This window comes from Tinamus guttatus, unplaced genomic scaffold (genome assembly GCF_059628265.1).
Source record: "Tinamus guttatus ecotype Peru unplaced genomic scaffold, ASM5962826v1 Tinamus_guttatus_pri_ptg000995l, whole genome shotgun sequence".
Classification (NCBI taxonomy): Eukaryota; Metazoa; Chordata; class Aves; order Tinamiformes; family Tinamidae; genus Tinamus; species Tinamus guttatus.
Window position 1 is genome coordinate 1 of NW_028289529.1, and position 13787 is coordinate 13787.

Here is a 13787-nt window from a genome sequence, read left to right on the forward strand (position 1 = left end):
TGGAACACTCGTAAAAGAATCAAACCAAATGACAGCAACTCTCAAGGAGGTCTGCAAACATTCCATGTGAGAAGCGGGAAGAGAAGCTGAAGGTGGGTTACAGTTACACCAGAATTTCTACTCTCCATCAGCTTGATTTGCTGAGAAATTGTTGCAAGATAGGATTAAAGCCAAACTCTGCCAGGATCCTATTGGGTAGGTGACACAGTTCTAATGAAGCCAAAAAGTTTCATGTCGGTGACATATGCAGCCCCTTCCCCAAAGTGCTGCTTTTCATCATCTCAGCAGTTTCCGTATCTGTTAGCCTTATTTTAAAGGAAAGGAGGAAAAGCATGCTTATCAAGATCTAAATTAACACAAGATGCTTAAGACTCACTGTTCACGTATGTAATATTTATGTAACTTGTATTATAATAACTTGTGTTATATATTATAATATATCTTGATTTTCATTCTTTTTCTTTGCAGTTTGTGGCCCATCCCAACTGTCAGCAACAGCTACTGACGATCTGGTATGAAAATCTCTCAGGACTGCGGGAGCAGACCATAGCTATCAAGTGTCTGGTTGTGCTGGTTGTGGCATTGGGCCTTCCATTTCTAGCCATTGGCTATTGGATTGCACCGTGTAGCAGGGTATTGACTTTTATAAATTGCGTATTAAATTACTTTGTATTATTCTGGGTGCTATTTTTCAGCATCGAGCATCCAAAATGTAGTATTGTGCCTCTACCTTGATGCTTCTGAAATTGCTGCTTCTAAATAATCATATTTTTAGTGAGCTCTAGCTTTGAGCCAAATGATGCTGTTTGTTTTATGTAACATTGTAAAGGGGGAACTACAATGATGAAGCATTAGTGGGAATGTAAGTTGTTGTTAGGTTTAAAGAAAGAAAAAGCCAATTTGAAAGCTTTTTTAAAAAGTTTTAGATCATGCTCACTTTGAATTTTCTGCAATGTAACTGAATTCTTGTATTTGTTTTAGTACTGAAGATTTTTAATAGTCAGCACCCAGTGGTCCAGAAGATTAGATAACAGTTCTCCTCTGGTGGCATTTTAAGGGCTGATGTTCCTTTATAGACCATCAATAAAATGTTTGTTTACTTCAGTGATGCAGAATTTAATCCTAAATAAAATATTTGCTGTTACTGTGCTAGCAGGTCTGTTTACCAGGTGAACCATAGAACAGCAATCAAATTAAATACAGCTTTCCAACCGTTTGGTATGATATATTCATAAGAGAGCGTACCTCTAAACACTTTTTTAAAAATGATACAAAAATGAACAAGTGCTTCTACATTTCCTGCTAATTTCAAAATGAAAATAAGAGAAGCTTCTTTGAAATCCTTACTGCCTATAACATCTGAGCTATCTGAGAATGAAAGGTATTGATAGACCTTCTATATATCAGGAGTAGTAAGAAGATGTCTCTAAATTTCTTTGTCTTTAAAGATTTTTTAAATAAATATACTTCTGTGCTGAATATAGTCCTAGAATTTTCTTTTTCCATTAACTGTGCAGCAGAGAAATCTGAGTTTCATTTGGACTTATATTTTGCCTTTGTAGCTCGACTTTAAAAGGAATAAGATTTTGCTCATCCCTTGCGTATTTCAAGTGAATGTGGTGTTTTCTCTGCATTAACTGTTTTCTTTAAAGATTAGCCTTTATGAAATGGTATAATTATTTAAATTATTCTGTGAAATGCTTCTTTCTGTGATTATCAGTAGTGAAGATATTCCTCACAGCTCTATATTATAGAAACATATTAATTTTTTTAGCTAGTGGCTAATATGGAAAAGTGACGTTTGTCCTTGAGCTTTAATCCCAGTACCAGAGACACCTGACATTTTTCCTCGTGCTTATGTCAAATAAAAGTACTGTGCATTTAGATCAGTTGTTTGATACTGTAATTTCAAAATGCTTTCTAAAGGTCAGGAGGAGGAAAGGGTACTGAGGCTGTTTGCATAGGTAGTAAATCTGTTCTGCGTGTGCCGATCTGTTCGGTCCAGAGTCGGCGACTCCAGCTTTGGAGGAACCATTCCACAGAGCAGGAAGGTTCCTTGCAGTGCCGCGTGCCTGAGCACAGTTGGCTGTGGGTGGGATGGCTCCTCAGGAGCGCACTGTGTACTGGCAGTAATACAGAGTAGCCACTCCGTGGCGAGCAGCACGTGGTCCTCGTGCGTGGAGGGAGCCCAAGAGCCCCGTGGGCCACAGCGGTGTGCAGGCGCTGAGGCGAGGCCAGCTGCCTGCACAGAGGCAGGGCACGCACGCAGCCGCGCTCACGGTGCGGACATGGGCTGCATCCCAAAGGTGCTGATCTTTCCAAAGGGAGCTGAGCTGGGAGAGACTGGTGAGTTCAAATGGGCAGTCCATCACGGAGGTCCCCAGAGTGCCAGCAGGGAGTCTTGGTGCCGTCCCTGTCCTGGAGCCAGTGCACAGGCCCCAGCGTGCGGAGGAGCCTCGCGCTGCCCGCGCTCTTTGAGGCGGTGTTGGCACCTCGGCGTTGTGCTGTCACTGCGCTGTGAAGGAGGCTGCCCCTGGTCACCTCAGTGAGGTGAGCCCTCCTCTGGCACTTTCAACATCAGCTGCAGGCTAAGGCTAGCAAACTGTGTATGTCTGTGATTCCTTGGAGCATTTCCCTGCAAACATTGCCATCTAGGGTTTATGGAATAACATGAACGCTCCCAAAGAGGATGACCCCCCACAGGGCTGCCTCTGGGGGCCTCCTGTTCGGAATGGCACTTTCTTGTCCTTAATATTCCTGAGTAGAGAGTAAAAGTTTTGTTTCTGATTGTCCTGAGATTGGGGTGCCTCTTTATGCTTCTGAAAAACTGGATGAAAAAGTTTCTGTGAGGAGGATGAGTGACTGCTTTTGTTTTGTCTTCACAGCTTGGAAGAATTCTTCGAAGCCCATTTATGAAATTTGTGGCACATGCAGCATCCTTCATTATTTTCCTAGGCCTGCTGGTGTTCAATGCTTCAGACAGATTTGAAGGAATAACAACGCTACCCAATGTCACTGTTACTGATTACCCTAAGCAGATCTTTAGGGTGAAGACTACCCAGTTCACCTGGACAGAAATGCTGATTATGGTATGGGTACTTGGTAGGTATATTACGCCTTCATCTCTCTATCAGCCGTCTTCCTGGAGGTAGAAATTTGAAAAGAGAGAGGTATCTGTCCCAGACCTTCCCTGCAGCTACTGCATGGTTAGAAATAAGCACTTGGGGCTGGTTACTACTTGCAAACTAGAAAGAGCATCTCTGTGCTTGTGTGGGAGGGAAAATAGTGGGAAGAGCAGGTTGGGGCCATAAAAGGGATGACTGGACTGCTTTATACCTGGGGTGCAGCCCCAAGCAGGACTCAGGAGGCCTCTGCACTGTGTGCTGTCACCAACCCACAAAGTTGGTCAGCTGCCAGCCTTATGTGAAGCTATGTATGGCAGAAAATGGCATGTTCTAGTTTTTTATTTATTTACTTTTTTTTTTTTAAATCAAGGTCAGGTTCCTATGTTCTTAGGAAAACATCAGTTAGCCACATGATAATGTAGCATTCTCAGGTTTTACTAGCTGGTGAATGTGGAAGAAGTATTACTCTGGCTGCTGCATAAAGGGGCCTCACCCCAATTTTTGAATCTTTGATGTCTTCTGGTTTAAGCAATGTTTAATCTTGAACTGCATTATTTTAGGAGTATCCCTTGTGTGTGCTGCCTTTTGGGGAGTCCCAGCTGGTGGGGAACTACTTCTTTATTGCTTTATTTAATGGAGGGTAAAGATTGTGATTTTGGTGATCTTTGGGACTTGGTTACTGTGAGAAATTACTTTGGTTCTTAAGAGCTGATCAGTCCAAGCAAATCCAGTGTGTGGCTGCTGTGCATATGCTTGAGGTGACAGCAAAATTACAATTTAGATTGGAGAGTCTAATGACATAGGTCTGTTCAGCAGAACCCCTTTGCATTATTCCTCCAGGGAAACAAGCAAAAAAAACTTCTCTCTCTCTCTCTCTCTCTGTTCCCCTCCCCCCCGCCGAAACATTTTGAAGTAAGGAAAAATCATGATTCTCAACAATTACATCTCTAAATTGTGATGGGATTGTGGTCTGGATTAGTTGCTTGTGAATGAATCTCTGGGGAGAAGTTTGACTAAGAAAGCGAAATTATTTGAATTACAATAGCTAAATTTCCCTTCACGTTCTGAAGGGCTTCTTATTCTATGGAGAACCAGTATTCTAATTTTGCAAGTTACATGTTGTCATCTATACAGTTGTGAGTTGTACCTTTCTGTAACAATTAGCCCTTTTGATTAAGAAGTGTTACATAAATCTAAATGCTAAAATAATGAGGAGACTTTTTAAACATTTATTTTTTTTTCTTCTTTAGGAACTTGGCATGTTGTTAGGCTTTTGCTTTCATTCCATATGCAGGTTTATTGGAAAGTTATGGTGCTACTTTATATAGTATGGAGAGGACTGAACTTTATCCTGGCATATTGATTAAGATCTTGGAATTTGATCAATCCTGTTAAAACCAAGAGAGACATACCCAGGGTGTATGACAGCTCTGTGACACAGCAAATAAGTGATTTTCTGCTCTACTTGTATCCCCTGGTTTCATGTGATGGGAGAATGCAAAAAGCTTAAATGAAAGCAGTGTGACCAACATTGCTGTGTTTTGTCATTTTTTGTTGCAGGTATGATGTGGTCAGAATGCAAAGAGCTTTGGCTGGAAGGACCCAGGGAATATATTTTGCAGTTGTGGAATGTTTTGGATTTTGGGATGCTGTCCATTTTCATTGCCGCTTTCACAGCAAGGCTTCTAGCGTTTCTGCAGGCCACAAAAGCACAACAATACGTGGACAACTACATTGCGGAGAGTGACCTCTCTGAAGTCACACTTCCACCAGAAGTAGAATATTTTACTTATGGTGTGTTTATTTTTTCTGCAAATTTCTATCTTAAAATAGAAGATCTGATTGACATTCATTTACGCTATGAAATTAACTGGCATTTTTAAGCCTTAAGATGAGTATTTGCATATGTTGATGATCATAATATTACCTAATATTTTCTGCCCTTGGTTTACTTCTCTGATATTTAAACAATACTTACTATGCTAATTTGATAAACAAGCTTGCCAAAGTGTTAAAAACAAACATTAGGAAGGACAGAATCAGTTCAAATGTAACTGTGCACACTTTAATTGTTTTTCTCAAACTGTTTATACTTTTTTCCAAGCTATCTCTATTCTTGATTTTACACAGAACTAATACAGTTTTGATGTGAAATCTTCTTTGGTTGATTCATTAGAACCATTCATATCCCTAAAGGTTTATCAACATTTCAACATTTTATGATTAAGGAAGAAGCTTATGCCAGACTTAGAATCAGGGAAGTCCTGTGCAGATAGAAGTATTAAATAGTTATTGCAGTGTAAATATTATAACTAAAGGTGTAAATAATTTCTATTTGCAGCTATCAACGCAGGCCTGCATGTGCTGCTGTCAGTGTACTTTATGAGCTTCAATATATTACAATACCAGACTTTGTTACTTTAACTGGTATATGAGCAACTGAATCTGTAAATAAATATTATTTTTGTACACATAATTTTGGTGTTAAGCACATTTTAATACAGTGGTATTTTGCTACAAGGATGCATTAACTCACGTAATAAAGAATTTATTATTTATAAATGAACTCTATTATTTCTGAACATATTGTAAGTAAAAATTGTGATCCTGTTTCCACTGAGGTCAATGTAAAGAATATCCATGACCTTACTTTGCTCCAAGTTATATCCTGAATTTGTAACAATGGCAAAAGTTTCATGTAATGGGAAAAAAAAAGTTCTTCAATACTATTAATTTTCCACTAATAAGCCCCAAAATGTGAGTTAATTATTGGCTTTAGACAGTACATATTAAAAGAGCTTAATCTCATGGTCATGTTATGAAAGGCAGTAAGAAATTATTTATTGTTACATAGTTCATGTTAAAGTACACACTGTAGAAGAGATTTTCATCTTGAAGCAAGTATAATTTTCTTCTAGTAAAATGTAATTTACTTTCCATATATGTGACTTAAAGGAAACAAGAACAGAGTAGAGGCTACTAGACTCCCCAGATACTTGTCTCTGCTAGTTGCAGACATGTTCACGACAAATCTTATCAATATTTTCTAAACAATATGATAAATGAATAACTCTCTATGTCTGTATTTCATGTCTTCCAGCTAGAGATAAATGGCTCCCATCTGATCCTCAGATAATATCTGAAGGCCTTTATGCAATTGCTGTTGTGCTTAGCTTTTCTCGGATTGCATATATCCTGCCTGCAAATGAGAGTTTTGGGCCCCTGCAGATTTCCCTTGGAAGGACTGTTAAGGACATTTTCAAGTTTATGGTCCTTTTCATTATGGTCTTTCTTGCATTTATGATTGGAATGTTCATACTGTATTCCTACTACCTTGGAGCTAAACTAAATCCGGCCTTTACAACGTAAGTATGATGCTGTATTCAAGCAAAAGGAAATAGGAAATTTTCAGTTTTCTACAAAGGTAACAAAGTCTGTGACTACTGCAAGGTCTCTCCTAGCATTACATTGTAACTGAAGGCTGTTCAAGTCGGTGAGAAATCAGGTATCTTAGAGCCTTAGAAAGCAGAATACAAAAGCCCATCCTATCCATACACCTATCCTATGTACATAGAAGAAGCTGCCATTAAAATAATTTTACCTCTATATCATGGTAATCATACAAACTTGCGAACAGCAACTGCAAGAAAATGTTACTGATTTCCCCAGAAATATATTTTTCAATATCAACCAGTAGAGTTACACTGTGCTCTGACAGACCTAACTGATGCACAGAGAGGAATGTAGCTGTCAGAAACGGGCCTCCAAATAATCCTTCAATCTTTTGAGAAGTGAAGGTAGCAGTTCTGTAGTGATGTGTTTTTCTTGGATCAATACTAAAAGAAATCTATGAATTGCATTGAACCTTTTTGAATCAGATTTACAATTTGCATGCTAACTTTGCATCCACTTGCTGTTACATGAGTTACATGAGTGCAAAAGAGCACTAGCTGTGAATTGCATCTTGGGCAATTAGATTCACTTGCCATGATCTTCTCTGAGATTTCTGTCTGATTTCCATTTTTTTTACTTCCTGAAACAGAGTTATGTTGGAACTTAAATGTTTAGGATATCCCAAACCAGAAGTAGTTCTGTGGATGCGTCAACTTTATTCTTTCTCCCATCTTTCTTCAACTGAGCTTTTGTAAAAAGTGCAGTGTATTCATGTATTTGATTCCATGACTTTTCCTTCGACGTGACTTTTTTTTTACACTTGTTCTTCCTTATTGTTGTTCCTTTAGATAAAGAATGAAGTATAATGATATTTATTTTACAATTTCTTATTCCAGATATTGAGTGCAGATAATAGCAATACAAAACAGTAATTTCCAGTAAATTCTGCACAATGAAATGTACCTTTTTAAAAGTAGGGTCAACCTTTTTATTGATTTTCTACATCTCTTAGCTTCCATTCCGGAGGAATGGGTTGCAGGAGGAACAGCAGCGTGAGGACAATCCCGAAGGTGTGAACCTGCCAAGAGGCAGCTCCCTCAGGACTCAGCCTGTCCTGAGCCTGGAGCCTGAGGGGTGTTGAGGTGTCTGCTTCCTACCAATGTGCCCGCATCCCACTGTGGTTTCAACAGGGGTAGTTAGAACAGAATTAGACTGAAAGGGAAACGTGCTTCATCTCAACCTCTGCAAACGTGATAGCCTTCCAGTTCCTTTTTCCCTGGTATTGAGCTTTCAGTCTTTGACAAATATTTTTTGAGTACCTGAATGAATTTTGCATGCTTTACCAGTGTTACAGCTTTAGTACGTGTGATGTGTTGGAGCACAGTGGAGAATTCAGGCAGTCTGTGAACACGTTTTCTTAGTTTTTAGATCTTAAGGATCTTATTTTGATCAATGCCTAAATTAAAATTGCTACAGACTTGGGTCATGGACACATTACTGGAGATTGTTTATTGTTTGTTTTAAACACAGCTTATGCTTTTATTTGTGTAACTAGTAATAACGCTTTCCTCTTTTCATACAGAGTGGAAGAAAGTTTCAAGACTTTATTTTGGTCAATATTTGGCTTGTCTGAAGTAACCTCGGTTGTCCTCAAATACGATCATAAATTCATAGAGAACATTGGTTATGTTCTTTATGGCATATACAATGTAACGATGGTTGTAGTTCTGCTCAACATGCTGATTGCCATGATCAACAGTTCGTATCAGGAGATTGAGGTATGACTTGAAATCAAGTTCAGACTGGTAAAACTTTGGTTAGAAAGTATGAGGACAAAATCAGTCTGTCAGTTTTTGATGAGATTTCTTCATGAAAACAAATTTGACACTTTGTAAGTCATGGTTTGTGTTCATAGTTATGTAAAAAGCTGTGAAATCTTAATAGTTTATACTGCGCATGCCTGGAAGCCAATAGAATTGCACCTTTTGAATGAGTACAAAGTTCATGTAGCCAATTTAAAGAAAAGAAGAAAAAAAGGCTTTAAAAATGTTCTTCTATAAATAGCAGAGGGTTAATATATTAGCTTTCATTCTGTGCAAAAATAACTCATGTTTAAATAGTTCACATGCTTGAACTAAGTACCAGTAATGAGATGTTGACATAAAGAGACCCAGCTGAATTTTAGTTAAAGTAGATTCAATAAAGCAGTTGCATTTTTGCAGAACTACTAGGAATCTTACTTGTAAGTAAGTGACATTTTTATTTTACATAAAGTTAGATATTTAAAAGATTTTTAATTTGGAAGGAGTTTTACATATCATGAAAACAAAGCACATCCCTGTCTTGTGTCTTAATGCAGGACGACAGTGATGTAGAATGGAAATTTGCCCGTTCTAAACTCTGGTTGTCATATTTTGATGATGGAAAAACATTACCTCCACCGTTCAGTCTTGTACCAAGCCCCAAATCTTTTTTCTATTTCATCATGAGGATCATTAACTTTTCTAAGTGCAGGAGGAGACGGCTGCAGAAGGACATTGAAATGGGAATGGGCAATTCCAAATCTAGGGTAGGTACTAAAATCTTCTGAATGTAGTCATGAGTTATTTTTCTAACTCAGCTTTCTGCTTTCCATTTTAGCAGATAATTTGTTAATTAATAATTGTTAGCATATAATTCTGATGATTAAGCATTTATATTTATAGATCTATAATTCATGTTGTCACTTGCAAAAACACAGTTTTAACAAAAATAACTGAGTCATCAAAGATGCAAGTAATTCCCATGTGGAATGACCTAAATATTGAACAAAAAATGCCTTCAGCCTCTGCTGGAGAGATGCCACCGTACAGTTGAATTTCATAGACCACAACTCCTAGTATGAAGAGCTAGTTTTTCCTTTCACCAGCATAGGCAATGTGTGAGGGAATGTGATGCCTTTGTGATGGAATCAGCTGATCCTCTGACAACTGAGCAGGGACCAGTTTTCTAAAGGTATTGCTATTCCTGAAAACTGTGCTTCAGAAGAACCACTTTGCAGCTACTTTGACCTGGGCAGAAATGGCTTTGAGCTTTCTTGTAGCTGAGTGTGTGCCTAAGGGTGCAGTTTGACAATAACCCTTTGCCAAAGACACTAGAGAGTCTTTCCTTGATCTGGTCATTCATTCCTGCTTTCAAGTGGTAATCTTCTGAACTCTGTGAGCACAATTGCTTTGAAGCTATGCTGTGAACAGGATCGTTGCAAAGAGCAGTGTTTAAAAAAATAAATCAAGGCAATCAGGCAATCAGTGTGTTTTCTTTTGAAAATAAGCTTCTAAAGTAGTGAATATAGAAACATCTCCAAGAAAAAAAAAAAAAGGCAGATGACTTTTAACTATGAATTCCATAAGTGTTTGAATTTTGTTTCATTGTTTCCTAGTTAAACCTTTTCACTCAGTCGAACTCCAGGGTTTTTGAATCACACAGTTTTAACAGTATTCTCAATCAGCCAACACGGTATCAGGTGAGTACGTACACTGGCCACTGCTGAGTAACGGAAGTGTGTGAAAGTAGATAGATATCTGTATTAATTGTGCATCACATAAACTGAGTAATTATTTCATACCCTTTATTTCATAGAATTACAGACTGTTTAGATTGGAAGGGACCCTTGTATATTATCTAGTCCAGCCTCCTGCTCCAGGTCAGAATGTCCAAGGCCTGGTCTACTCAGGTTCTAAAGATACCATAACCACTCTAAGCAGCCCTTTTCAGAGTATTTATATTGGAATAAGGGAAGGGGAGCCAGGAGTCGATGCCAAGAACAGGTATGGTCAGCTAATGCCCAGAGCAGCTGTGGCATACTTGATTACCTAGAGCTTGTTCTTGGCCAAAATAACTACAGCAGATCTGGCACCATATGCTAGTGCTGGTGCTCAGAGGGTTTTGTTTAGGGAAGAATTCTGTGTTGCATAAGATCCTCGATATCACCATACAAGTGGCTGGACATGTGCTAAGGATGTCAAGATCATGGCAGAAAAGTGCTAGACAAAATACAGATTTTCTTTCATCCCTGCAATTTTACATTGGTAATGATATACACGGTAGTTAGATCCGTATCATTGGGTTTGCACATCCTGTAGTGTATAAACCTCTGTCAGCACATCTGGTGACTTCTGAAAATGCAAGCTGTTCACACTAAGCCAAATGTCCTTGTTTCGTTCTGTTACACTGCATTAAAATAAATGAAACTACATTCAATATTTCTATATTGTCCATGTTCCCTGCAATCAGTGGTGATATCCTGTAAATAAGAGGTAACAGTGAGAAAGGTGCTTTGTTAGAATGCTGAATATGTGTATGACACAAAAAAAGCCCATACAAGACAACTGCTTCATCTAGGGCTGATAGTTCTTTTGCTTATGAGGAAGTGAGAAATACTGTTCATAAATGAAAGTAAGCAGAGGTTCAGTATAAATGCTTATCTGATTGTATAACTGTTTTTAATCTGGCAGCAAATAATGAAGAGGCTGATAAAACGTTATGTTTTGAAAGCACAAGTGGACAAAGAAAATGATGAAGTAAACGAAGGTAAGAGACACTGCAGTTGTAGCATTCAGAGGCAGTTTTTGCCACGCCAGACACACACCTTGACTCCCAGTTGGAGGATGACTCCGGTGCACACAGTCCCCCTTTCTCCTGCCTTCCAGCAATGAAATGCAAGCCTGAGGGGTAAAACAACAACAACAACACAGAACAAACCCTTATGAGGTCTGGGCAAATCTCGAAATGAAGTAGTCAGGATGAGGGCAGCACTCTGCTCTCTAGGAAAAGATCATGAGGTTATAGACTAATGACCTTTTCAGGGCCAGCTCTGTGCTTTGAAGATGCAAGTAACTGTGCCAACAATAGTTTTGTTCCCTGTAAGGTGGAGGAATCCAAAGACCGCATGTTCTCACTAATAACTGTGGAGTTCAGGTCTTCCCAATGCCCTGATGCCTGCATGGGTATTTATATACACACACTCACATGAGTAAGGCAGTTAATGTGTGGAAAAATCATGATGTACATCATGATTTTCCTAGAGGCAAGTCCACTTTGTGCAAGCTGGCTAACACCTGAACTGCAGGCTTGGCTGCAAATCAGAGACAGCATTTTGCCAGGCTTGCTGGTACCTTAGGTATTCTCTTGTACTGTTTCATACATGACAATTTCCTGCAGAGGATAGCATGTAAGAATTAGTAAGCCTAATATTTCCAAGAATAGTAGTATTTAAATTAAAAACAAACAAACAAACAAAAACCTTCCTTTCTTGATCTGAGCATATAATGAATGTCCAGTTGCTTGTTACAAACCTGGCCTTGACCGCTGTTTCCTGACTAAGGTGGTTCCCAGTTAGCTGGGGTGTTGGTGCCTGTGTTGGCTTCTATCATAATATTAAATTGGTTGACTTTTTCTAATTCAAAGGATATTGTTAAGGAAGAGGAGAGAGACTCAGAAGCTGTGAGTTTTATTGCCAGCTCTGCCACACTTTTCCTGTGTTGTTCTAAGCATATCACTTCAGAAAAAAATCTCTTTGCCTTTTCTCTCTGAAGTGGGGGGGGGATAAATACTAATATTTACCAGCTGCTCAGCAGTGTTGCTGTGATTAATTCATTAACCTATATAAAGGGATTTGTGAGTATTTGATATTCGGTGTATCTGTGAAACACAACATTAGTAGCGTGTGCTGGATTATGAAAATACCTTGGGCACAATCCAGGGGTGGACACATTCTCACACGCTGAGTGTTGCTGCTGCCCCTGCTCTCGGCAACATTTTGGGATAAGCATATGGAAATAATTCTGAAATAGGCTCTGGTGTTTCTTGACAGAACATTATTTTATGAACATATAACAAACTTTGCTAACAAGTATTTCTTTCAATGATTAATACAGGTGAATTAAAGGAAATCAAGCAAGATATCTCCAGTCTTCGCTATGAACTTTTGGAAGATAAGTCCCAAGCAACAGAAGAGTTAGCGATTTTAATACATAAACTCAGTGAAAAACTAAATCCTAATATGTTGAGATGTGAATGATTCAGCAGGTGAACCATGGCTTTGACTACAGCACAACTATTTATTGGCAATAATATTTCAGTATCTTATACTTGAAAAATGTATTGTAGATTTTTAGCACTAAATAATTTTATGTACAGCTTCTCTGAAATTTAGTCTTAAGGAAATTTTATTAACTCATGACACAACGATTGCTCTCTCCATTTTAAGTGTTTAAAAGCAAAAATTATCACACTTTTTTTTTGCATTTATGCATTTTAAGAAGGTACGAATGACTAGTATTTTAACAGGTTTATGAATGAATGCTGAAAATTCTTTGCACTAAATTTGCAAGAAAAGATTACAATACTGTACCCAGTGTAGTGACCTGTTTCTTACAACAGTGGGGTATGAAGAGGACGATTACCTATCTAATAAGTCAGTTAGCAAGCAGTGAAGGATTACTTGAACTCTTTTATGTTCTTCATTAGCGACACTAGCACCCCATCACTGTACCCTCACAGGCACTCCATGGAAGGCAGGTAAGTGTGAATGTAACTTTAGAAGCACTGTTTAATATGTATGTATATATGCACCTGCACACATAAAAAAATAGCTTTTTCTTAATTCAGCATACTTACTTTCAACAGCAAGGAATAGGATTTTTTTTAAAAAAATACTTTCGAAAGTAATGTGACCTCGGTCCAAAACTCCCCTTTATGTGGTAGAAATGAATTTTTTAAAGTGCAGTGGGGGCAGGGCTGGTCTTTTGTTACGCACTTCTCGGTAACGCCTCCGATGCTTGTTATTAAATAAAATATACAAAATACTGTTAAATAAAATATGCCTCCTCGGTGTTGTCATGCACAGGGTTACGTGAACATGTACCCAAAACAACTTCTGTGAGAGACGCCCCAGGTCTCAACGTGCGCTCGGTCTTTCAGGTGCTGTCTCAGTAGCCCTGAGCTGTCCAATTTTTAGATTTAAGTTCCAAAAGTAGGTTTATTTGCCTTAAAACCGCCGATGTGACACAGTCCCCCCCCAGCCATGATCCCAAAGGCGCTGCCGCCTTCCCTCAAAGAGAGCGGGCGGGGGCCGCTTCCCCCGCGGGAGCCGCTCTGACCAACCACGGCGCGTCCCCGCCCGCAGGCCCGCCCCCTCTGCCGCGTGGCCAATGGGGAGCCAGCTGGGGGCCGCGTGGCCCCCGTTGCCGCGGAAACGGGGGCGCCGCGATCGCTGGGGGCGAGAGCGGG

At 39.2% G+C, this 13787-nt stretch overlaps 1 protein-coding gene across 1 annotated transcript; it reads left to right on the forward strand.

Annotated features, from left to right (window-relative positions):
• Positions 1 to 468: 468 nt before the first annotated feature.
• LOC148590923 (short transient receptor potential channel 3) lies at positions 469 to 12761 on the forward strand (the record flags this gene model as incomplete). The annotated part of the gene is made up of 9 exons (XM_088538304.1): positions 469 to 633; positions 2886 to 3102; positions 4686 to 4919; positions 6226 to 6490; positions 8101 to 8296; positions 8878 to 9087; positions 9937 to 10020; positions 11012 to 11087; positions 12434 to 12761. Coding segments are annotated over 9 exons (1590 nt in total), but the record flags the coding sequence as incomplete, so codon positions are not given.
• Between the last annotated feature and the right edge of the window lie 1026 nt (positions 12762 to 13787).